At 44.6% G+C, this 26,201-nt stretch overlaps 2 protein-coding genes across 2 annotated transcripts; one reads left to right on the top strand and one right to left on the bottom strand.

Annotated features, from left to right (window-relative positions):
* Positions 1-2,733: 2,733 nt before the first annotated feature.
* CFAP100 (cilia and flagella associated protein 100) lies at positions 2,734-13,937 on the top strand. The gene is made up of 14 exons (XM_066326652.1): positions 2,734-2,835; positions 3,307-3,413; positions 4,626-4,815; positions 5,425-5,492; positions 6,156-6,319; positions 6,907-6,987; positions 7,609-7,790; positions 7,867-8,020; positions 8,740-8,788; positions 9,350-9,501; positions 10,287-10,422; positions 10,887-11,089; positions 12,606-12,699; positions 13,632-13,937. Exons 1-14 carry the CDS (start codon positions 2,811-2,813, stop codon positions 13,689-13,691), a joined length of 1,665 nt encoding a protein of 554 aa, XP_066182749.1. The 5' UTR covers positions 2,734-2,810; the 3' UTR covers positions 13,692-13,937.
* A 339-nt stretch (positions 13,938-14,276) lies between these two features.
* On the bottom strand, positions 14,277-25,824 carry ZXDC (ZXD family zinc finger C). Its single transcript, XM_066326651.1, has 10 exons — positions 24,780-25,824; positions 24,129-24,281; positions 23,154-23,232; positions 22,902-23,032; positions 22,162-22,332; positions 20,914-21,599; positions 20,114-20,198; positions 18,163-18,335; positions 17,297-17,398; positions 14,277-16,457 (listed from the first exon to the last, which is right to left on the bottom strand). Exons 1-10 carry the CDS (start codon positions 25,807-25,809, stop codon positions 16,371-16,373), a joined length of 2,697 nt encoding a protein of 898 aa, XP_066182748.1. The 5' UTR covers positions 25,810-25,824; the 3' UTR covers positions 14,277-16,370.
* Between the last annotated feature and the right edge of the window lie 377 nt (positions 25,825-26,201).

Raw genomic sequence — 26,201 nt, 5'->3', positions numbered from 1 at the left:
TCTTATGGGGTGGGGTCTCGAAATGATGAAGTAAGATGCGTCTTCCTCGCTTTGCCTTTTTACCTTTCAGTGTTGGTGACACCTGGATCCTGTTTTCTCAAAACTATCTGATTTATGATCACATTGTATTCTCGGAGTCTATTGATTAAGTCGACAGGCCTCCTGATTTATCAGTTCCTTAAATCCGGCTTATGTTAACAAAGGGAACTTTACCTCAACAATATCTAGTTAGCAAAGGGAAGTCTACCCCAGCAATATCTAGTTCAACTAAAGACCTTAATTCTCCAAATTTAATGTCTCACCCGACCCCGGCCGCTGCCAACCCCTGCGCCCCGCGGTTCCACGCGCGCTCCCGTGCTCGCCGCCGACGGGAGCGCGCGTTTCCATGGCAGCGCCAACAGGCGGCGGAGGGTGACCCGCTCCGAGCGCGACATCCCGGCCGGGGACGGGGGACAGGGGACAGCTCGGTGAGACACCGGGTACACAGAACTGCCGCGGACACAGCGGGGACAGCCCCTGCCCGGGGGACGCGGTGGATGGCTTCATTGCACCAGCTTATGGAGCCCTCCGCATACTGACTTCGGCTTTTGGTGTTGTTTGGGGGGGATTGTTGTGTTGGGGTGGTTTTGGGGTGGTTTGTTGTTGTTGTTGTTGGGTTTTTTGTTTTTTGTTTTTTGGGTGGGGTTTTTTGTTTATTGGATTTTTTTGTTTGTTAGGGGATTTTTGGTGTTTTGGGTTTTTTTTTTTTTTTGTGAGGGTTGTTGTCTTTTGTATTTTGTTTGGGGTTTTTTGTTTGGTTGGGGTTTTGTCGTTGATTTTTGGGGGTTTGTTTTTTGTTGGTGGTTCGTTGGTTGGGTTTTTTTTTTTTTTTCTTGTTTGTGATTTTTTGTTTGCTAGTTTTTTGTTTGCTTGCTTGCTTTTTGGTGGGGTTTTGGGGTTTATTTTTTGTTTGTTTGTTTCTGGGGTCTTTTTCTTTCTTTGTTTCGTTCAGCAGCCTGTTGCTAGCAAAAAGCACTGAATTAAGGTTTAAGTGAATTAAAACCACGAATGCCTTATCTATTGATTCATGTACTACTGCTACGCAGCTACTGGAACATAATGTCAGAGGCAGTGAACTATATGCCAAATGATTCCAGCAATTAAGCGGTTTTTATTTCCATTATTGAGCTTAATAATTATAAATTAGCAGAGCTAGTACTTCTGTAGCTCCTGGCATTATTTCCAAAGTGCTGTGCAAACAACCTGTAAAAAACCCAGCAACCTCGAACAAAAAATACCTTAATAAAACGAATATTTAAAAGTTAATCACAGATACAGTTTCCTACACTTAGCTAAAATTATATTATAAAGCACTTTTTATCTCTGAGGGTTGCACTGACAATTATTTTCCATATGCCAGTGTCTAGTCCTGCTTTTCAGACTCATTGCCTGTAGGAGGAATTTAAATCAACCACAGGAACAGGAAAATTCTTATGAGAAAAGTTTTAGATTACAGAAATCAAAATTTGCACCGAGGGCTGAATCTCCAAGTGTTTCGACTGCCTGCCCACCCCTGCCCCTGATGGGGCTTTCTCCAAAACTCACATCAGCAGCAGGGCTGATGCTGTTCCAGGATGTAGATGAGAGACGCCTAGAGAAAAATATCCCCTTACATTAAGCAAAGGTCAGAGAGGTTTGAACTCTAAGTAACCAGTCAAGGAGGTTCTTGGTAAAATGTACTTCAATAACTGAAAAGGAGAGAGAAAATATTTGGGATATATTCAAAAGCCTAAATTCTACCTCAGTCTCTGTGCCTCATCAGCAGAGAAAGTTTGACACCTCCAAAGAATAAGGTACTAATTGGGCAGCTGCAGAAAAAACACAAAGCACCAAGGACGCACATGGAAATTAGGCCAGATGAGTTTAGCCCAAAACACATAAAAACTGGAGGCTGTTCAGAGTAAAAACTGACGCTCTAATTTAGCCCTAAAACTAGTGCAAGCAGAAGAGGATATTTTCTACAGCGTCTTATAGCAGTGGAGATCAGGAATGGTGCCAGCAGCAGAATTGCATCAATTGAACTAATACCTCACTGAGCCCAGCTTGCTGCCTTTGGTGATTAAAGGATAGCTTTAACAATGCTCTATCTGTTCTTTGTAAGTGAGATCATTCCAATTATGCCTTGTCCCTTAGGATCCATAGCAAAAACTACAAAAAGACTGGAGTCAGAGAAACAAAAAAAATAACCTTCAGCAGTTTGCCAACCTAAAATGAAAGGCGGCAGAGCTCTGTAAAGTGTGTCTGTGCTGTCCAACAATCATTCAGACTTATTGCAAGAAATCCACAATGCTGAAGCAATTACTCGGAAGAGCTTTAGTGAGTAAAAATGTAGCTTGTGAACTAGTGACAGGAGGATGAAAAACATGGGTGTGGATCAGAACTGGCGACTGGGTGGAAAAAGAGACAAGGGACTTAGGTTGCTTGCTATCTCCAAATTTTTGTTGTTGTTGCTTTCCCATCAGTTTATGTGTAAGGAGTATGTATGCGTTTTACACAGCTTTCACATAAGGCAAGGATCAACATCTCCTTTTGGAGGCCAGAACATATGTTTTCCAGTTTAATGGAACTTTTTGTTAATTGCTAAAGACACTTAAGGCTCAGTGGTTCAGATACAGAAAGCCTCACGGCCTATCACTACTGTAAAGCTTATCACATCAATTACTGGCAGATCCCAGATGACTGATTTGTTTATGATTTTCTTTGGGCCAGGGTCAAAGAGACCATCCTGACATACAGCATCAACATCTAAAGGTCTCTCTTCCAAACTTGAAATGGAAACCCTCCTTGCACTGTCAGGTAAGGACACAATGCTCCAGCAATATTTCCTTGTCAGGTCAGAAGAGAGGCCTGAAGCCAGGTTCTTCTGCCCCAAAACAGGTGAAATGGGTAAAACAGCTACAGACTTAGAAAAATCCCTGGCTGAAATGCTGTTGTTGATAATCAGATATGGTCAAGTCACATAAATCATAGAAGAGGCCTCAGTTTTATCACTGGCTTTTCAGAAGCCCTATCCAACTCCCTGCTCTCAATCCACCATTGTTAGACATCTGCAGCTGGGAGCACTACCCGTGCTCCAGGTGTGACACAGCACATCCCACTCCCTTTGCACTGGGTCCAGATATTCAGCTTCTACATCCCCATCCTGGTTTGGTTGGTTTTTTGGTTTTTTGGGGTTTTTGTTTGTTTGGGTTTTTGGGGTTTTTTGGGTGTGTTGTTGTTGTTGTTGTTTTTGTTTTGGTTTTGTTTGTTTGTTTGTTTTTACCCCAGAAAGCAGAGAAGAGGATGGAGAAAACCCAAAGAAAAATCCATTTAAAGTCCCACCAGACACAGAACTTCTCTCAATGAGGGACAAGGAAATTAAGAAGGCACAGGAGGTATGTACACGTGCTTTAGGCTAAACTATATAACGAGTAGTTACTGAGCCAGGCACCCACCCAACATTTAGTGCATGAAAGATCAAAGACCTTTTCATGAGAAAGCTGGGGATGTTCAGCCTGGAGAAGAGAATGCTCTAGGGAGACCTGATTGTGACCTTTCAATACTAAAAGGTGCTTACAAACAAAGAGCAACTTTTTACACAAGCAGATTGAGATAGAACAAGGGGGAGTGGATTTAAGCTAAAAGAGGAGAGATTTAGATTAGATGTTAGGAAGAAATTCTTTACTGTGAGGGTGGTGAGACACTGGCACAGGTTGTTCAAGGATGTTATGGATGCTCCATCCCTGGAATTGTTCAAGGCTAAGCTGGACGAGGTGTTGAGCAACTTGGTCTAGTGGGGTGCCCCTATTCATGGCAGAGGGCTGGAACTAAATGATCCCTAAGGTCCCAACTCAAAGCTTCCTGTGATTCTGTGATCTCTGAGAGGTCTGATTGTTGCACAGCCTTGCATAGTGTGGAAGGAAGCAAGAGATCTAAAGCAAGGCTTCCTCACCTCACACTGGTGACTGATACAGTCTGGTTTTTGCTTGGGTTGAAGGTCACTATACAATTATGGGGAAGAGCTTAGGGAGCAGTGCACTAAGGATGTCTGCTGAGTGATGTCCTCAGCATAAACCAACTGGCCTAAACTATGCAGACACCACCGAATTGCACTTCAGCTCAGTGAAAGCACTGAGCAGGAACATCTTTTACCCTCCAGAAGGTTCTGGAGTGGGTTTGAATAGATCTTCTCAATCTGAACTTAATGTTTTAAATGTCTTTGTAAAAGTTGGACTGAATTGGTTAAGTGAGAGCTGTCCCCCTTGAACCAAGGGACTCAAAGGATGAATCTCAGAAAATTTCCATTTGCTCATAGGAATAACCCAAGAAGGAAAAATGAGGACACTGAGTGGGTGCAAGCTGGTACAGCTGGTGGATGGATGCAGAATACAAATCAACAAAATAATGACAAGTGCTAAGAAGTTTAGTGTTTCAGTTGCCTCTAGAGAGAATGTTATTGGGATTAGTCAGATAAACTAGGCAAATATGCATCAGCAGGGTATCACCACTCTGCAAATTTCTAGACTGTCAATGACTTACTCATGTCTTTAAAAACCACAGCAAACAAAGTACAAGATCAAACTGTACACGTATCTGACTTCTCACAGGAACGTGAAAAGAGGAAAACTATGAAAGTCCATGAGAAAATTACTTACTCCACTAAAATGAAGGCAAAAAGCGGATTGAGGAAAACTTTGAAAAGGGAGGAGGAAGAGGACAGCAGAATAGAGGCAACATGTGAAGAGAGACTGACAGCTCTTCAGGAGATGCTTTCACGGAAGTTAGCCATGAAAAAAGGTGGAGAACAGGCGCTGTCTTTGCAGTGGTGCTGCTCAGCTGGGTAACAGCCTAAAGCAAATGCCAAAGAGGGATAGGGGAGCAGCTGGGCTCTGCATGACTGGTGAGGTCATGCAGACAGCCAGTTCTCCGCTCTGTCTTGCCAACCTCTGTGTGGCTCAGCCATCTCCAGCTCAGGCATTTATGTACAGAGCATGGGCCACCCCCTCACAGCAGCCTGGGTTCCACCAGCCTTGCAGCAGCTGAGCTGGTAGCCAGCTGAGGGTTTGCAGGATCTTGTGTCATGGAAATCTTTCTACTAGGCAAACCTAAAGTTGGATTTTAATGAACAGAGGCCTAGATTTTCTGCCTCTGACATGAGGAATAGATTTGCCATTAATGTCTAAAGGGTAAAGACCAGATTCTCCACTTCATTCTCCCCAGTTTTACTCCATGAAAAGCCATACAAAACTGATCCTAAACAAGGTTCTAACTATAATACCGTAATCAGTATTGCTGACTCCAGTGCCAGCCAGATCCATGCCCATGGCACCTTACATATTCACTGTGTTTTGCCTTGGTCATATTTCCCCCCCCTCTAGTCTAAGCAACTTTATATTCTAATTTCAGATTATGCATTCGACAGGGAGACCTTCCATGGCTATCTACAGGACAGGAAACAGATCTTCTTTCTTGAGGTACATGGCTTTCAGTACTTTTACTTCCTGTTCATTTAATTACTCTTCCCTGTGTTGCTTTGTTTTGATGTTTATTCTCCTGAGATCCACTGCCTAGAGATCTTTCCAAGGTGGCACACATCAGACCTCATGAATTGATTGTCCAAGTCCTGTGCTACAGTCACTCAGAAGCTGTAGCTCAGTAATTCCCAACCAAGAAATAAAGGAATGTAGGTCATTCCCATCATTCAGCAGCCACCATGAAACTATTCCATTTGTGAGATGCACAGATACAATGACCTTTGGCTCCTGCTGTCCTATACATAAATTGTAGCTGGGAACCATTCTGAACTCAAAAAAGGGGAACAGAGTAACTGTGCTCAAACACTCCCATTAGTCATCTCTATTATTGTGCTGTAACACAACTGAATCAATCTTTGTCAGCCAGGAGTTAATACAGTGCTGGGACTTCTGAATTGTTCCTTTAGGTTCACTGCTTATTTTCTGTGTTCCTTTTGAAATAACTCCTGGCCTTCATGTACCTGGCTTGCACTGCCACACACCTGAGTGTGAAATCCTTACCCTCTTTGCCCACAACTATCAGGTAATTGGTAACCAGGTACAAAACTAAACCAATGTACCTTTAAAAATCAACCTCCTGATTGTGACTGTGTTGCCTTTCAGCATGCCATTGCAGTAAAGCGAGGGGAGATTCAAAAGATGGAGAACATAGCAAAGAATGAGGAAAAAAAACTGGAAAAGGCTGAGAGAAGAATGGAGAAGGACGCTGCCATGTTTGATGCATTCCTGAAGGAGAACCATAACAACTCTGTTGAAGCACTGAGAATGTAAGGAACATTGAAGGAACCACCTGTGTGCTATTTCATTATGGGCACAGGAGATTTGCTGCTTGACCTCCCTGCAGGGTTTTGGATGAACACTTTGAGTTTCCCAGAATTACAGTTCTGGTGACACTTTCTTCCCACACTCTCCATAAAAGAGAGGAAGGAGAACAACATCCAGGGAATGCCCTCTTTGCAGAAGCCCTTGATCTGGTGGCAGCAAGGAACCTGCCGGTGGCTCCACCACTTCCATTCTTCTCACAACACCGTTTACTGGAGGGAGATGCCTCTACCCAGCCCCTCACAGTCCCCTCAGTGAAGCAGATTGAGCACTTTGGCCCCTTCCAGGTATCACAAGGGCAGAGCTGCAACTGATGCTCAGCAGCAGCCAGATTAGGGAGGCCTGAACACTGGGATGCCTTACTTTGCCAAGAGAAAGAGGGTCTTCAGGCAGGAGCCAAGCATCTCCTGGGATACATCTATAACACAGATTTCTAGGGCTCATACCACATCTTTTTCACTGTTTCATATGCGCCGCAATTCACTACTCACTACTAAAATGTTTAATGGCTTGTTTGTGCATCCTTTTCTAGAGCCACAAGAGAAACCTCAGCAAAGACCAAGAAAATAACAGAGATCCAGGGACTCACTACTGAAATAAAGAAAATCCAAAGGTAAGATTGCTCATTAGTCCTGCCTCACCTTTAACAGCCTCTATAGCACTATAGCTTCACAGTCCTTGCAGGGAATGGTTTTCAAAAAATGTTCCATTTGAAGAGTCAAAATGTTTTGGCTTTTGTTTTCCAGATGCTGGCTTTGTTTCTAAAACAACTCATCTAGTTTTCTAATGACATTTTAAGAAAAGTATGAATATTCCAAACCCAAAATTAAATGCCTAACATCAGATTAAAATCCAAACCAGACTAAGTAATGCACTTTAGTGGGGACCTAGGGAATGACAAAAGAAATAACTATAATTACCATTATGAGTTGAACTGGAAAATTTTCTCTTTCCTTTTCAAGTAAAAATTCAAAAGTTAGCAAGCTCAGTACCATAGCAAGAGATATGACCATGGAATAGAACAAATTTTTCTTTATTCTGCACATGAATTCTCAGTTTCCACATGAGAAACCACAATGCACAGAAGGCAGGTTCCCTTTTGCCTTTGCATGTTCATGAAAACGTGCTCCCTCTCTCCCCTTCTCTGGATAAAACTCAATATCAGGAGTGAGAACCTGTTCAAACAGGAGCTTCCCTCCCTACTTACCAACTTTGTCCACTTCTCTCAACCCAGTGATATCTCCAGATTAGAGAACACTCTGCAGGAGTACAAGATGTACAGGGACATCCTCTACCACCTATCTCCAAAAGAGTGGCAGGAGGAGCACAGAAAAAGGCACAAAAAAGAAAGGGATGTGAAAACAGAATCCAAAATTAATGAAGAAAGTGCTTCACCTCCCTCCACTACAGAGCAGGGTGAGTGCCAGGAAAGTGCTGCTGCTCCTCCTGACACAGCCCCAGGCTCTAAGTGGACGCCTCCTCTTGTCTCCAGACCAGAGTCCGACAGCCGGGACAAACAGTGCCAATAGCATCAGTTTTATGGACATGCCAAGTTCCCTGCTGTTTTCAGAAAGTTTGGATTTCAGGTCACGTGATGTCAGGCCACAGCTTAAACACTTCCTGAAGCCTCTTTTATCAAGAGAACTGTAAGTACCAGATGATACAAACAACGGACCTAAGGACTGTAAAAACTGGGAATCAGCACAGAGGAATCCTACTGCTCACCTTTGCTGGGCATTCCAAGATCTGAGGCTTACTGGAACAAATTCAGATACCAGCAGAAAGCTGTCAGGTGTGCAATTCAGTACCTATATGCCAGCTCCAAGTGAGCTCCATCCTCAAATCCTCTGCTGAGAGCCTGCCCCAAGTGGGGCTAACACTAAGATGATGCATACAGAGGTTTTTAACCCTTCATGGCACAGGGAGACAGGTACAAGTGAAAGTGATGAGCAGACTGAGCTGCCAACAGCAGCAAGGCATTACTTGCCTCTCTTCCAGCATTTATGTAGAAAAAGAGGCATTAAACAAAGCCTCCCAGTGAGTCTGAAGGCATTTGGATCAACACCCTCAGTTCAGGTTCATGTATCCTGTTCCAGCTCCACCAGAACAGCAGCATAGCCCAGAGCAGCACATAAGGCAGCTTGCTCATGGACAAAAGTAGCTCCTGTGCTGCGTGTTTTTGTGATCTCTAGACTCTACTGACCCCTAAATTATCCCACAGCCACAGGGAGGCAAAGGTGGGAACGTGCAAAGGATTATTCAGGGGTAAACAGCAGCAGTGAACAATTGCAATGTTCATATGTCACTAATGAGATCTCTGAGCTGTCATTTCTCTAAGGGCCTAACACACAAAATACATTTTCAGAGGTTCATTGGAGGATGCAGAGAGTGAAATCAGCTCGGATGAAGATGAGGTCAGTCTTATGTCAAAATATTTGCATTTTCTGCTTGCCCTGTATTACTTATATATGTTACTAATTTCCCTCACCTTCTAACCAATAGTTACAGTATTGAGGACTTACTGCAGTTACAAATTATAAATGTACGTTAATACATTCATAAATGTTCATGTTTTGGTGACACATTTTATAGATACCTTAGTTTAACTTTCCTATTTCAGTTTCCACAAACCTACCATCATCTCAAGCTTGCCATCCTCCAGTGAGATATGACATCATAAAATGAAAGATTTTAAAATTAGTGCAGTTACTGGCTTATGTCTGAAATTGAAGTTTTCCCACTCACAGATGTTTGCAACACTTTTTACCCCCCAAAAAAACTATTTGTTTTAGCTATTGAGGCAGAGTAGAGCTACACACATAGCAGGAAGGATGTCCATGTGTGTTTGTACATGGACCTCTGTAATGGAAGAGCATTTGAATAGCCAGGGTTTGGTGCAGACCAGCCTCCATGTAGTTCAGTGGAACAGAAGCTAGAGGAGGGAAAAACCTCATCACACGTGTTTTCCACTCTAGGAGCCTGAGCTCTATTTTACTGATCCTGAACAATTGCTGATTATTTTCATGGAGATGCTGGATGAGAACTTATCCTTTGTCCTGAACTCCCAGGATATTGCAGAGAATTGGAACAAGGTCCAGCAGACTTTCATCACCACACGTGAAAGCATGTAAGTGTGACCCTGCACGTGATGGGAAGAGGTTCCTGTGGTCCACCTTTCAGACATAAGTGACCCCTCTACCCCCAGACACCTCACCATCAGGCACACGCCACAGAGCACACGGAATGCTGCTCACACAGCAGGGTCTTTCTTGTGAGTTCCTAAGCAACTGTCCCATTTATGCTTAATTTAGGAGATAAGACTTGAGCTTGGGATGAATTCCTTAGTCCTCAAGGCACAGGCTAGGGAATGATGCATTAATCATCCTGGAGTCAATATAAGCATAGTGTAATTCCTCATGAAGGAAGACCAAAGAAAGAAACAAGGCAGCTCCTGGAGTGATCCAGAGCAGCACCAAGGCTGACTCAGTGCAAAATATTCCCCGAGGAAGACAGCAGGGAACCCAAGTGTCATTGTAATCTACAATTTCAATGGCAGGTAGATGTATATATTCCCATTTAAAATGTAGCTTATCTCCTCGTGGAAGTTTTAAAGGTAATCTGGATCGCCCACTGACTTACTAAAAAATCTTGACTGTTTAGTTCTGCTGTGTCTCCCTCTCCCACACCATTGCAGTAACTGCTTTTCCAGGAAAAAAAAAAAAAAAAAAAAAAAAAAAAAGGAAAACCAACTAAGTTCCCTGTGCTTTCAGGGCTGTGGGTGCAAGTTCCCAGGAAAGGCTGAAGTGTTACCTCCATCTGCCGGCAGCAGGAGGGGCCGGCCCAGGCTGTGGAGAGCGGAGCCATGTGTTCCAGAGGCGCCCTTTCCAAACACCTCCTCTCTGTCTCCTCTAGGGACAAGGCACTGGCAGAGCTGAAACAGCAGGTAAACACCCTCCGAGCCTCTGTTGCCAAGGAAGAAGAGAAAGTAGCCGACCTGAAGCACAAAGTTCAGCTCTTTTCTTCTGGAGAACACGAAGTTCATGGCCAGGTAGACGCTGGGATCCAGGCAAGGGGTGTCCACATGAGCACAAGTGGTTCCTCTCCACCAGCCACATCCACCCCGGGAACAGAGCAGACAGGCCTTGCACTGAGGAGGGATCAGCACTGTTTCCCAGCAATGGAGCTACAGCAAGGCTGGTTTGGGGCACTGCTGAGGCAGCAAACTGGGAGAAACGTGTCTGCTCCATGCAGCTGCTGCAAGGTGGGAGCAGGGCTCACAGACACAGCTGGGCAGCTGCCACCTGACACAGGTCACAGCCAAGCTGGGAAGAGTGGCTGAATTCAGCCATTTGTCCCTGCCATTGCCATTAGCCAACCAGGAAACAAGCAATGAGTCTTATTGAGGGAATTAAAGTGTTTCCTTTATGGATTTCCTTTGGTTTTGGAGGGATACTATGGTTCTACTTGGCAGAACCCAACTGTGCCACTCACCACATCTCTGCCTACCTCTAGGACAAAATGCTCACAAGCCTGAACAAGAAGGTGCTGGAAGTCTATCTCCACTGCACTGGAGACAATGAGACAAACCTGCCAACAGTAGACATGTTAAAGGTAATAGAAAAAAAGCTCAATGATTTACTGGACAGCGTGGAGAGAATCCCACCAGCAAAGATTGAAAAGGCTGTGAAAGCCATAAGAAAGGAACAGAGGGCAAGGTAAGGCAAGACCCTCTTCTGGAAAATGTCTCTATTTTAAGTCTTGACAGTTAAAAGAGCCAAATCAACCAAAAAAATGTAGCAGCAATCTGAAATCCCATGTGAGTAATCCATCCAATTTTACTTCTGTAAGGGCTTTACATTTGTAGTACTTGCATCTCCTCGTCAGTGAGCAGGAGCCCATAGCTACATTAGAAAAGACCTTGCAAACTACAGTAGAAAAATCTAGAATAAAAAGGAAACACTAAACCCACAAACATATTCTGTGATGAGACTGGTCATTTTAAGAAAACAATTCACAGTAACAAAATTAAACTTCAAGTTAACATAGTCTGCCTTACCCTGATATTTTGTCAGGCTTTAATATGTACATAAGGGCATTTGTCAACAACTCCAGCTTTGAAATGTTTCTTCTACAAAACTTTTAAGTTTACCTCGTATTACTAGATTAAATAGTAGCAGTTAACACAATCAGTGTAAGTCCCAGGAGGAGACACATTCCTGTAGGCCCAGTTACACAAAATTGCACCTCACAAGTAACAAAGATAACTGAACTGATGACTGTATCCGGCCAGCCTCAAGTGAATCAGATAGATTAGCATGAGGATTTAAAGCCAGAGCAGTGACATTTTGCTTCTACTTTTCCTCTGCATCTTTATTCAGCTGTGTAGTAGAAAAGGTATGGTGCCTTTTCCTGATTCTGTGCATGGGTTTGCACTCTTAAATTGCAAAAGAAGTAAGAGGCATTTATTCTATGCTGGGGATAGAGGAGAATAATTCAGGAAAGATACTACATATCCTACCACCACCACCCCCCCACCACCCCCAAATTAAAACTAATTAAAATTTTAAAAAATCTAAAACAATCAAAAAAACACACCAACAAAACCAAAACACAACAAACCCTACAAAGAGCATTAAATGTTTTCCTAAAGTTTATATGGTTAAGACTGCAGTTTCTCTGCATCAGTGTTCCATAGCTTGAGCCCATTTCTGTTCCAGCACTTCATTTTCATAGGGAAATGAGCAGAAATATTGGCTTCCACCGTGTCCCTTCGGGCCTAGTGTAGCTCCATGGGTGTAACAGCCTGCAGCTCACACCTGTGTGTTACAGACCTAGTGACACTGGTGACAATTGGGGATACAATAAGCATCACCCTCCCCACAGCTGCTGAGCATCCTGGTCGACTGCAGGGCATAAGTCACCTGCTGAAGGGGGTGCAGAGTATGTCTGCAACAGAACAACTGTCCAACAGCTGTGTCAAAGCCTGACATGCTTTTTCCACCCATCACTCCAGAAAGAGCAAGACCAACTGCAGGCAGTGCTTCCTTCTTACCCCCTTTCACAGCAACCAACTCCAGCAGCAGCTGTACCCAAACCCCTGTACCTCAAAGGAGGTTAGATGTAAGGTGTGATGTAAGATGTTATGTTAGATGCTGATGCTGTGTGTCAAAAGCACAGCTGGTGTAGCTGCATGATGAATTTAATCCATCTTTTATTATCTTTCTTCAAAAGGCTCAGAGAGGAAAAGCAGAAACAAGCGAAGCAGCAGCAGGATGAAGGATTGAAAAGGGACATGGAAAGATCACAGGTACCTGAAGAAAAAAAGGTAAGTGCAGTGGTCTGTCGAAACACCTCACCTCAACAGTTCACTTTGGAGAAGCTGAGGGTACCTGAATATTAAGTATTTAAGGGAAAAGTGTTATTAAGGGGCCTCCACAGCTGTGTGGGGATGGCACCTACAGCCAGGTGTAGCCCAATTCACAGGAGTGATGTAACTTAAGCCACTGCTGGGAAGTCTGTCATAGTGCACATTATTCCAGCTCAGTGTCCTTCCATCATCCTTCTCTCAACCACATGATCTCCTCCACTACTTGCCAGTTGTCAGTAAACTCATTTAAACTCATTAACTTAGTTGTATTAAACCAAGCACAAAAATGGACAAATGAGGAACTGGGGCAGCAGCAGGACACTTCTGATAATGGCAGCAAGGGCCTATATCAGCTCAGCCATACCATCAAACTACACCTTTTCTGACATGTTCCACATCCTCCCAAATTGAGTTCTGGCACCTTGGGACGCTCAGTGCAGCTTCTGCCATTGGCTGCTGCTGCACCTTACCCAGGTCATCATGGCCACAAGGAGACCCTGGTTCTGTCACAGTGACAGCACAGGTGACTTGAGAGCAGAGGCCATGAGTCCCCATCCGTTTAGACAAGAGAAAACAGAGGGTTCTGTAGCCTCCCTCTGATATTTCTTTGGATCTCCAACTTTCCCTCCTCTTCCTGACACAGGACTAAGGAGGCTTTAGTCAGAAAGCAGTGAGTAGTACAAGCTGAAGCAGGAGCACACACAGAGCCTCTAGGGTGCTTCACATTCACTTTCCAATACAGCAATGACACTCAGCAGACACCCTGCAGCCTACCCAGAGCACGGGGCAAGGGCCACAGCCCCCTCCCAGCCTGGCAGCACAGAGCAGCTTCAGCTGCCTGGTCAGACACCCTACAGAGCACTCATGCAGCACCTCTTCCTCCTCCACAGACAATGGCCTTGCCTTCCAACCCACCTGCCAGGAAGGAGAAGAGCCAAGGAAATAGATAAGAAGGAAGAACAATTGTATTATTTCTCCTGATGGCACAGCCTTAACCACAGCTCTTAGGGCTGATGCTGTTCTAGAAGTCTTATAGATCTACAATTCTGTCAGTCTTTTCTCAGCAGAACTTCACTGTCCCATGAAATTTCCTTCTTCTCCTACCCTAAGATTCCAGGGAAAGTTTGCAATCCCTTTCCCTCTCCTTTGGTATTTTGCCTAAGAAAATAAATAAAAATTCTCCCATTTTGCATCTCGAGCTCCTGCTAAGCACCAATGCTTTTTCATTCAGTGTTTGATGCCAATAGCACTATCCCTAAAAACCTGAGCAGTAGGATCTATGACAGTCCTAGGTGACAATCTTTGTTATGGCACAACTAAGCCAGGCATCTCATAGACATTTATGATAATCACAGGTGTTCTGAAGGACTATAAAAACCAAGGGCTATGCTCCAATCCAAAACCATTGTAGACTTCACCCCACCACAGCGGAGAAGACTCAACCAAAGGAAAAGCACAAGCTCTCTGCAGAAATCAAGCTGCCAGTAATTAGCTTTGTCATGCATCCATGCAAAGAACAATACCCAGTAACAAACTGACCATAAAAAAAAAAGCTTTATTAACCCTTTTGCACCAGCAGTTCTTCAGGTGTCCATTGCCAGCAATGGAGCCCAAGCCAAGTGATCCAAGTTTCCGCCCTCAAGAGGTTAGCACTTTACATTCACTTACAAAGCTGAGTGAGGTACATTTTCAGAAGTAGAAAGATTTGGTTGCAAGTCCCATAAAAAGATGGAGTGTTCCTTGGCCGTTTTAATAGATTACAACCTGGTATGGTCCTTGAAAACAGAACAATGCAGGCATTGGGAGTTCGAGGTGTCTCAGCTTCCAGAGAGAGCACTAGAGCAAGACCCTTCAGCACAATTCCTCCTCAGTCTTCCCACCTCTCAGGAGTGGGCTCCATGCTGCAGTCACAGCCACCAGGTAGATCTCAGCTACCAACTGGTGTGAAAACCCAGCCTGAGAGGGTTCAGACTTTCCCTGGATGTAAGCTGTAAACTCAGAGTGAGAGGAACAGAGAGACCTCGATGCTCAGTTAGGCTAAAGATAGAAAAATAAAGCTGGTTCAACCAGAGATATAATACTGCCTACAAATCAGGAGCTGAAGCTCATTGTAACCTGTTTGTCTCTTCCCCAAGTCTGCAGTCAAAAAAGCATTTATATGGACACATACATAGTTCAAAAGGCACAGGAAGTAAAAGCATTTCTGAATGACCTCATGTGAATTTAACATCAGTATAACTGTAAAATAAATAAATATGTGCAAGATTATAAAGATCACAACGTTTTCCTCTGTGACATATCTTATTTTGTAAAAAAAAAATACACATACGTGCATACATACACCTCACTGAGAATTAAAAAAAAAAGTACAAACAGCCTTTTATCAAACTCCTATACATACTTTTACAGGCATTCAGAACATCACCATAGGAAACATTTAAATTACTATCTTAAAATGTAACCAAAGGTGGTTTTTTCCCCTATACAACCCTATACTTATTTAGCTGTCTGCAATCCAGGTAAGTAGAGTACATACAACTTCTCCCCCCACCCCCAAGAGAAACTGCAGTTTTTCAGGGGCAAATCTTCCTGGGCAACAACTCTTTTCCCCTCACAAAATACTCTGACAACTGCATATTTTGTAAACCAGCCAGAAGCACCAGGTGCATGTAACACTCTGGGATAGCAATAAAGAACACCTGTTAAGTGTTCAATTAACGAAACAAAAACACCAAACAACCCTAAATAAAAAGGTAGTGACCAGTTCACAGGTAACTTGGCAGCGGTTTATAGATGAGATAAAAATCAAGGTGCTTAAATTTACATGACGGTCAACATTCCTCCCAAAAAAGGGAACACAAAGATAAAACAAACCTCTCTCAGATGCTGTTGGACTCTTAGCTAATCACTTACAGTGAGTACAGTTCTATTGCAGTTTTCTTTTTCAAGTTTTGCTGTAAGAATTCAGCAAAGTATTTGGGAAGCAGGAGCAAGGAAAGGGAGAAACTCAACATGAGCTACAAACTGATTCACAGCTAAGTTAACATTTAGAATCTAGCTTTCTAAAACAAAGATTTTAGAGTATCTCATTTTCATGGCATAGACCATGGCATATTTTGTTATATGTGACACTTTATGCCGGTTTTCTGCCAAATACAGGGGCCAAAACAATCCTTTTTTGTGTGTGTGGAAAACACTTGCAAAATTTAGCTCTTAATTCCTTGATGTCACTGGCTCCAGGAGGAGACCAATGGAAGGAGTTTTAACTGTCGTAGACAGGATTATAAATTTGCACTTGTTAGCTGTAGAATACTTGCTTTCCTGTGAAAACAGTAAATATTACCTCAGTTTGAAGTGTAATAAAGTACTTCTCCCTGAAACAACACTGTACAGGAGTCTGCCTCAGCCTCCCAACCACCAGGCAGACAGAATATCTTACACAGGCACATCAAGTGGGATTTACATTTTTAAAGAAAATCTTTCAGCTGCAACTGTCTTAAGCAAATCACAAAGAGTGCAACCATACTTCAGTTCTCCTACTTTCCGTATTTTCCTTGGAAAAAGAGCCACACAGTAATCTCACTCTGTCATGATTGCCTAGTTTGTTTTCAAGTAACTGTTCTTAATCGTCATTCCAGGTCCTGTAAATTTATTGTGCTTCCAGTGAACTGAGAGTTATCAGAACCTGCATCATCTTCAGTGGAATTGTGTGGTTCCTGTTAAAGCAAACAGACAGCATGAAGTACTTTCACCTCTAGATGGTTTCAGTGCTTATCAGCAAGATTATCCTGATATTTATCCAACACCAGAGAAATGCTTGGAATGGCTAAGGGGAAACCCAAAGCTTTTCCACTTCAGGGATCTACCCAAACAGTGTTGCCAGTTTTTCTATGAAACAATTTGGATAAGCATTACTAATGAAACAGATTTAAAATTACTTTTTCCTCCATTTACTCTCTACCACAGCCAACAGTCTCACTCCTCTTGTACTTCTAGGTTTTGAGGAAGGTGCCCCTCCTCAAACAAGAAAAGTCTTGTTTTCTGTTCAGGAGAAGCACACTTGGCAGGAATAGATACATTGCAGAGTTTATCAAAAACGAGGTCCCCAAGCAGGCTTTTAAACATAACTGACACTCCCAAAAGGGCACCACTCTGAAATCTAGGTTCAAGACTCTATTTCCCACTTCCCACCCCTTCCCTTCCTGTAGCCTGCAACATTCCAATTCTGATCCTCTTTCTTGACCCACCTGGTATCTGCAGGATTGGATCAGGAAAACAAGGGTGGGGCATTTCAGAAAAAATGGGTAACATTTAGTTATTCATTACTCAGTAACAGAGGAAAAAAAACCCCAACCACCTCTGATGTGTCAATGGTTGGTAACAGATGTGAGATAGATCATGCAGTGCAGCTCTCTGCTTACTATTCCTTGTGAATGGAATTCAACTCCCAATGGCAAACAAGGTATTTTCATCAGGCAGAACATGAGAGTGCTCACAGTAAACTGTCCTTACTTTGAAGCAAGGCAATAAAACACAGCAGCTTGACATGCTGTACCTGAAGTATGTGAACAGGTAAATCCACTGTAAGCTGAGAATGTGACGAGGAAGACTGAGAGCTCAGCTGAAAGGGAAGATCTCCCTCTCCTGGGGAATCATCCTGTGAACGCAGAAACATGATGAAATTACACAACCCCCTGGCATCTCAGCATAATATGGCAAACTTCACTCAGCCTCCCGATCTTAAAATATCTGATAAAGCCACTGACTGCACTGGTAATGCCTAGCTCCACAAAGATGTGGAAAGCTAACTACGACTTAAATCAGAACCTGGCTCAGTGTACAAGTTATTATCTTGTCCTCATCAACTTGGAACACTGGCAAGATGTGAACGGGAAGGAATGGTTCCTCTTTCAACAAATCTAACACAAAAGCACGCAACAAGTTTCATCGTGTTTTCCTGAAGTTGATACTTACCATGAAAGTTACAAATGTGTACACCCATCAAAAATATATCCATGGAGAACTCTGCCCATAGATTTTCCACACGAGAGTTGTTAGGAATAAAGGAGAAGGAACTTACCCTTTCTCTGAATACTACACAGATACCGCTGGCAAAAATATCACATTACCTGCTATGCTTCACTAATCAGTCCCCACCAATTATTAGGTTGCTCTGTTTTTTTTTAATTTAAAGCTTTATTTCAATGGATAAGAGAAATAACAGTTGAGGCTGAAGCTTCTTTTTGCAGGAACATTTTCATGTCCATCTCATTTACTTTGTAAATAAGAGGAGTAATAATGTAAGAACACTGCAGAACTCAAGACCCCATCGAGGGGCAGTAGTTCACACACTCATTTTCTTCCATAAATGCAAGTCTGGATAACAGAAGCTGAGTGTGTTCTTTTCTCCTCAGCTCTTACCTGAAGAAGCTGAATTTGCACATACTGGGCTCCAGTGGCAGGGTCCCTTATTGTGAGCCCTCCATTTGGCAGAACTATGTTACCACCCAGTCGACTGCCAGGAGCAGGTGAAGGAAAGTTGGTAGGGCTTACTTTACCACCCTTGTTTTTCCTCTGACCAGAGCCAGATGCCCCTAGAAGAAAGCAATTTTTATATTTAGATGGTCAGGAAGAATTTGCCAGAGTTTTCTGTTAGTATTTTTCAACATTTTGCAGCTGTTTATACCACAGCAAATGCCCACAAGAGTGCAGCATAATTAAGCACCGTCTGACATCTGCTAAAAGGCCAGAGAGCACTCAGCTGGTGAACTCCAGCTGCTGACTGAGAACCTTTTTACATTAACACCACTGAAAAAATCACAAACTGCTAAGCTTAGGCTCTCCCCTGTGGTAGCACAGAAATATCAGTGTATTTGTGGTATTACAGAAAGGAATTAGTAAGTAGGACTGCATTTTCTATTTTTCATTTTGCCACTCATTTCCTGAGAAGTCATGCACATGATTTTTCTAAACTAAAAAAAGCATAGTGCAGATCATTATTTACAGGAAGATTTCAAAGACGACTAGGTAGAATAGGTTACACAAGTACAACTTGTAACAATCACAACCTTAAGCTTTTTTCAGTTTAAAGCAGAATGAACTAGCTGCTATATCACAAGCTGAAAACCAAAACCCTAATCAAAACAAATGTAAGAATACAGTCCTGTCAGCTCTTCAGGTTTTTGTTTGGATTTTTTAAAAATATCTGTAATAAATAGGCTTGGATAACCTATTTTTAAACACTGAACTTCCCTCTGCAGTATTCACTCAATCTAGTTAAACCAAACACAAATACAAGACTCTCTAGACCACTTTGAGAAGCACAGTATACCATTAAGGCAACAGCTGGTGAAAAATGGACTATTGGAAGTCTTGAACAGGAACAGAAACAGGAATTTTCTGAGGTAATCTTAGGAGTCATGCAACATGCAATCATATTCTTTAAACTAATGTCCAAAATACATATTTGATGATACATACACGTGTTTGGTAATACAAGGCCCCTTAGAACTAGCTTCATAAAGCACTGATCCTTCCGTGTGATGACTTGTGAACCAGACAGAATGTACACATGTATGCATTTTACAAATACACAAACAGAACAGTCCTCAAATCAAAACTAATCTCTTAACTCACCTCAAAAATTATTGCCTTGATTTTCAGAGGAAAGTCTGAGAGACAGCAAGGCAGCACTAAACTCACTCTATACACATGATATTGATATATCAGGAACAGATGATATTCCAGCCCTAAAGGTGGACACAACCACCTGAGCTCGTGCAAGTCCAATGAACCATGGACCACGTTTGATCTGACAAAGGAATGGTTGTTATTTACCTCAAATGGCTTTGAGTCAAACTAAGAAGACACATCTGGAATCATGACCCTGCACAAAAGCTCTATACAAGGCTAAAGTATAAAAGACAGGTTTGAGTATATCTAGATAATCAAAAAATAAATTCCTTAACATTGTTACTAAGTGAAACACAGAAGCAAAATCTAGCTGATATTTCCATTGTACTGAGTAAAAGAACCTCCTAGTTAAGATCAAAAGCATAAACAACAGAAAGCACAGTGACATTATTTTTTAATAAGAAAATAAGAAGCAGATGAAGAGATGGACAGCTAGTGTGTTGTTAATAATAATGAAACATATGGCACAGCTTTCTTTGTAAACGTCCTGTGAATCTGATATTCCACAGAATGCGATTATCCTGAGTAACAGATGGTACAGCACATGCATAATTATTTTAACTATCAATAAACAGGATAGGGCATTTTAGAATGTTCCTAAGAAACCTGCTCCCACTGCACTGCGAAAATTACTAAATGTTTTTATTTAGTGGATTTAACAGAATTAACGGCTTCTCACCTGTGCTGCTGCCATTCCCTTTTTGTTTCTTCTTCTTGGCCAGCTGAATGGCTCTGTAGTCTGTTCTTGCAGACCCACTGCTCTCCTAGTTAAAAAAAAAAAAAAAAAAAAAAAAAAAAGCCAAGAGATGCAAGGTTTTTGGAATTAACAACAAGATAATGAACACAGACTAATGAGTTCTAAGATGCGGTTATCTTCTATGCAGAAAACATTGAATTCTAGTTTCCCCCACCTTCTCATTAGAGTTTCAATAAAATCCCTTTATCTATTGAACATCTGCAGTTCAACACAAGAAGTTAGCTCCACATTTTTAAATGTTCAGATTTTAAGAGTGTAAACATTTAATTTGTAATGTAAACAAAAAGGTAAGTCTGCAATAATACGGTGAAGCAGAAAAGGAGAAGGACTTAAAACAGAAATAAGGACTGGGATGAAAATGCAGTTACTGTTACAGCCCCAATCTTTCCCGGGAATGAAATAAACAAGTAAGTAACACCTGTAACACTTATTCGTGGGTGTTCTTGCAAATTCCATTTCAGATGGACTGCTGCTTATTTTGAAAGGTTCTTCCTGAACTGCCCCCACCAGAATTTCAGTATTTCTAAAAACTTGTCACCACACTGAACCTACCTGTGAAAACACACTACTCAACACATCATTCTACATCTTTCATCAAAAGAGAGCCAAAATGCGCGATCTGCAAAATCTGAAAGGTCTCCCTATGAGGTGTGAGCAGCCAGGGGTATCCCCAAAGTCAGGCTGTCTCATCTAGGGGTGAAGCGAATACAGCTACTCCATACCAAAAACGAGCTGCCAGTCACTGCGCCAAGATCCATTTCCTTCTGTGCACTGTAACTCCCCGGAGGGTTGGAGAACACAAACTGTGTCACTACTTTGCTGCCCTCCTGCTGACCAACCACATCTGAGCTGGGGAGCAGATTCCGTTCAGCTTTAACTGGTGTCAGTAACTCAGGCACAGTGGTGCTGCCGAGGCTGCTGGAAGGAGTCAAAGTGGCTGTGTCTATTGTTAAATTATTGCTGGATGTTAACCCGTGCACATCCTGACTGGAATTCCTCACTGACAGAGATGCCAGAGAACCCAAGGCTTCGGCATTGACAGTCTGTACATCATCCAAATTTAAAGTGCTTTGCTGTAGAACCGTTGCACTGGTTCCCAGCAGGAGAGAACTGTCCAGGCTCTGGGGCATGTCACTGCTTGCCACCAGGATCAAGGGATCAACTGCCTGGCTTAGTGAATTGCTACTGACAGGCAGGTTCCCTCCGAGCGTCGAGCCCACCGAAGCTACATCAATCGTGACAATTCCAGAGTTCACCAGCGCCATGTCCATTGTAATTCCAGAATTGTTACTGGACACGTTGGAAAACAGGGATACGAGGTCAATGTTGCTGAGATCACTCTGCCCTGGACTAGTGAGTTCACTGCTGGGGGTGAGGGAGCTGGTTGCTTCCAGCTGAGTTAGGAGATCTGGAAGAGAAGGGTTTGGTTATAAGATAGAGCTTCCACAGACAACAGGAAGAGAAGGAAGATTAAAAATCTATAAAATACTATATTCTTAGCTTACTAAAACACTTCCCAACTTCCCTGAAAGAAGATTTAAGGAAAAGCAGGCCATTGAAATAAGTTCATTCCTTTACTGAGAAGAGTGAGTTACAAAAGCACTTGCCAAAAAGTAACAGTAAGGCAGTGCAGGCTAAAGACAGGTTGTAGAGAAGTGAAAAGGCTGAAAAGAGAAATCATTTTAGAACTCATTCCTATTTTACAGATGGCATGGAAAAGGACAAGCTCTGCTTCACCGCACAATGCTGCAATTTCTCACAATTTCAAAGGTCACGTTCAATTATCACTTTCTGGTACTCAGAGATCTCACTGAAAATTTTAGAAGGCAAAACCAACTTCAGTCTCAGAGAAGATTCTGTCATTCATATCAATGGAACTCAGATTTCAACATCAGTTATTGTACATTTTCCTTAACAAAATATTTAATTTTCCCACTGCACCCTCTGATAGCCAGAGACAAACACTTTACCTGGGCTGAAGTTATGCTGCTTGACCATGTGTGTCTTCATACTGTGTTTGGAAGTGAATAGTTTATTACAGCTTGAAACAGGGCACCGAGTCTTTAATGAGTCCACATCCTGAAGATGTTTTTTGGAGTGAATGTACAGACTGCTTCGTGCTGAAAATTTTGCACAACAGCCTGCAAGAAGATATATAAGGCTTTGAAGTTTCAATTTAATGTACATACTTAATGTCTTAACAAATTAGAGTATCCTCTACTTGCTATTTTTCAGCACGTGTGCATACACTCAGTGGAACCACAAGACAATAAACCTGCCAGAGGGTAGGAAACCTGTTTCTGACAACAGGAAACTCTTAAGTCATTCAGTGTAAAGCACAACCTTTTCACATTATGGCATCTGAAATTCTTCATGACAACTGCTGGAAACACCATAAAAAGGAGAAATAAACATCAAGTAGAGATACTTTACTTTAAAAAGATGAATAATCCAGATCACACCCAAAAACCTTTGTTTCTTTGTTTCCACTGAAGTGGTGAAGGTGGTCAGGCTACAGTATGAAACAGTCTCCTCTGTCATTCCTAACTCTGGGAATGATCACTTGTTCAGTCTTCGGTTTAGTTTTACCTCTTCAAACCCTGTTAGAAGACTCACTCTAAGTTGTTCCAGCCCCACACCAAGCACTTACAACCTTTAGACACAAATACACACCAGTTACCAGGAAACACATACAAGAGCGGAGCAATACCTTCTACTGGGCACTCAAATGGTTTTGTACCAAGGTGAGTTATACTGTGGCCTTTCAAGTGTTCTGCTCTTGTGAAGGACTTCCCACAGCCTTCTACTGGGCACATGAATCTCCTGTCATCTTCATGTTTCCTACAAGAGAAGGAAACTGTCATTGGCATGATTAAATTCACTACTGCTTAGCTATGAAAAAAAAACCAAAGACAAACAAACAGTGGCTTAGGGCACTATAATCAGAAAAGGCTTCCTTTACCTTTTATGCCTCAGAAGCTTGGACATACTGGTGAAAGACCAGCCACAGCCTTCAAAGTCACAGATAAAAGGCCTTTCACCTTGAATGAAAAACGTTACATTATTAATTTAATACAAAAAAAAAAAAAAAAAAAAACAAAACACACTGCTACTAGAAAATATTAAAATCTGCCTAACTTGAATTAATTTAAGACAACTCAACCAGCCTCTCCTGAAATGCACTGCAGAGTACTATCATGTCCCTTCTCCCTCCTACAATCTGGACTTTCTTTAACTCCATGATATTGCATCAGAGAGCTCAGGTATTTATTGATCCACCTCATATCCTGAAAGTGCTTCAATAGCCAGTAACAGCATTACTCAAACCAGAAACACAACTGAACTGTTTTCTCCTGTTTTCATGATCTGTGTCTTGATTACAGGACTGTGAAGTATGTGACATTGGTTTCCATCACACCTATGAACTCCAAGTGACACTTCAAAAAACCTCAAAACTGTAAAACCATGAAACCGGAAAAAGAGAGGACAGTAGAGGACACACCAGTAACAGGACAAGGCTGTATTTCAGCTTTGCAGTGGTCCTTGTGAGTCAGGTGTGCTTGCCAGAGCTGAAATTTATCTTCTTGCTGTTCCAGACCTTGGCACATACATTCCACATGTTCTGAGAGTTTTGTAGCCGTTTGTTTGTATCAAGAGTAAAACGTTCTGAACATCTATGAACTTGGGAAGAGAGCTGGGATTCTGGAGAATGCACAATGACAAAAGCCACAGCTTTGCATGTCATTAACTGCTTTGCATATGACAACTTGCTTCAGTGGACTCCTACCCGCAGAAGGCCAAGAATCAAATGCTTTCACTGACTCCAAGTAACTAATGTCACCCTTCCTGACTTTCAGTTTTTCCAGCGCATTGAAGTCCACATTCCACAAACTATGCTCCATGTACTTCCCTGTGTACACGTCATCCCTGTGAATACCTGTGTGACTCCTCATGTGGATTTTCAGTCGGCAGGCCTTGTCATACTGCTTGTTACAGCCAGGGAATGAGCAGGAGAACTGCTCTTGCTCTCTGTAGTGGGCGCGATTGTGGGAGAATAATGCACTCACTGTGATAAACGTTCTCTCACAGCCTGGGGAGAAAAGGGAAACAGCACATCTGCTTCACAAAATTCAGACATGAAAACTGCACTTTTCTCTCCCTCCTAGCTTTTAGGAAGGTACTGTCATGATCGTTTTTCAGGATATTATATGGAGGAAAAGGGGAAAAAACCAAAACTGAAATCCTAAACATTATTCCCAAGAATTACAATTGTTTTGCCAAGGTGAGGCAATCAAGTATAGCCTGGGTTAAGGGGCACCCACTGAAGGCTGGCGCAGGGTCATACAGTGTTTCAGTGCACCAGCACAAAGTCGTAGGAGGAAAGGCACAGCATCCTCCAGCTCCCAAACTTTTACTCTCGGTAACTGAGGTGGCTGGAGGAGAATCTCCCTTGCCACTCTGGGCTACCACAGACGGGAAGGAGAGGAAGGGTGGCAGAAGAAGCGAGCCGAGCGGCGCACGGCCTCAGGGCGGGGATCCCAGTTTCTGGAAGGGGAGGGAAGGGAGCCCAGCCCCAGAGGCGGCTTACCGGGGAAGTCGCAGCGGTAGGGCCGCTCGGGCTCCAGGTGGCTGCGGCGGCGGTGGGCGGCGAGGCGGGCGGCGCTGGGGAAGCGCTGCCCGCACGCCTCGCACTTGTGCGCCGCCTCCTGCTCGTGGGCGCGGCTGTGCGCCCGCAGGTTGTACACGGTGGTGAAGCGCTTGGCGCAGCCCGGCGCGGCGCAGGCGAACGGCCGCAGCTTGTCGTGCGAGTGCAGGTGCCGCCGCAGCTTGTAGGCCGTGGCGAAGGACCAGGCGCAGCCCGGCACGGGGCAGCCGAAGGGCCGCGCCGCCGCGCCCCGCCCGTCCTCGCCGCCGCCGTGCGCCGAGAGCCGGTGCAGCCGCAGCTGCTGCTTGCGGGGAAAGGCCTCTCCGCAGCGCGGCTCCGGGCACGGGAAGGCCGGCGGCGAGCGCGGGCGCGGCCCGCCCGGCGGCTCGGCGGGGCTGGCGGCGGCGGGGGGCGCGCTGCCCGCGGGCTGCTCGGCGCCGGGCCCCAGCGTCAGGACGCCGTTCTCGATGCGCACCAGCAGGCTCTGGTTGTTGATGGTGATGGTCCCCGAGAAGGCGCCGTCCTCCGCCCCGCCGCCGTCGCCGCCCGCGGGGGGCAGCGGTGCTGCCGGCGGGGGAGGAGGCGGCGGCGACGGGGCCGAGCCGGGGGCCTCCTCCGGCGGCTCGGCGGGCGGCGGGCCGGGCTGGGCTCGCCCTGCTTCGCCGCCGCCCGCGCCGGGCTCGGCCGCGCCGCGCACCACGTTGAAGACGAGCAGGAGCCCGTCGCTGTCAGGCGCGGGCCCCGCCGGCGGCGCGCTGGGCGCCGGGCTGGCGCTGGGCTCCGGCTTCTCCTCCACCAGCAGCACCGGGAAGCTCACGTAGAGGCCCGGCGCGGCGGTGCTGCCGGCGGGGGAGGGGGTGGCGGCGGCGGGCGGCGGGTCCCAGCCGGGCGGCGGCGGCGCGGCGGGGCCGCCATGTTGCGCGGCGGGCCGGGCCCGGGCCGCCTCCGCGGCCGGCAGCCCCTGCGTTTCCATCTTGGGGGTCCCTGTAGCAGCGCCTGAAACCGGAGCCGCGGGGCGGGGCCGGCGCGGGCCGCAGCGGAAACACGGAGCGCGGAACCTCGGAGCGGGCGCGGCGCGGGCGGCGCCGGGGAAACCCGGAGAGCGGAAACACGGACGGGACGGAGCGGGGCTGCTCGGGGCAGGGCCGACCGGGTGGGAATGGCGCGGTGGGAAGCGGCTCATGCGACATCCAGCGTGGCACCGCTGGAGTAATGTCCTGGGGATTGTGCTGATGTCCCTGTTAATGGCCAGGAAGAGTCCCAGAAGAATTAAGGTTGGAAGGGACCTCTGGAGATGGCCCAGTCTGACCCCTCTGCCGAGGCGGGTCACCCCAGCGGGTGACGCGGGAACACGCCCAGGCGGGG

The sequence above is a fragment of the Sylvia atricapilla genome, chromosome 11 (genome assembly GCF_009819655.1).
Source record: "Sylvia atricapilla isolate bSylAtr1 chromosome 11, bSylAtr1.pri, whole genome shotgun sequence".
In the NCBI taxonomy this organism is placed as follows: Eukaryota; Metazoa; Chordata; class Aves; order Passeriformes; family Sylviidae; genus Sylvia; species Sylvia atricapilla.
The sequence above is the reverse complement of the archived record's forward strand: the minus strand, read 5'-3'. Positions and strand labels throughout refer to the sequence as shown.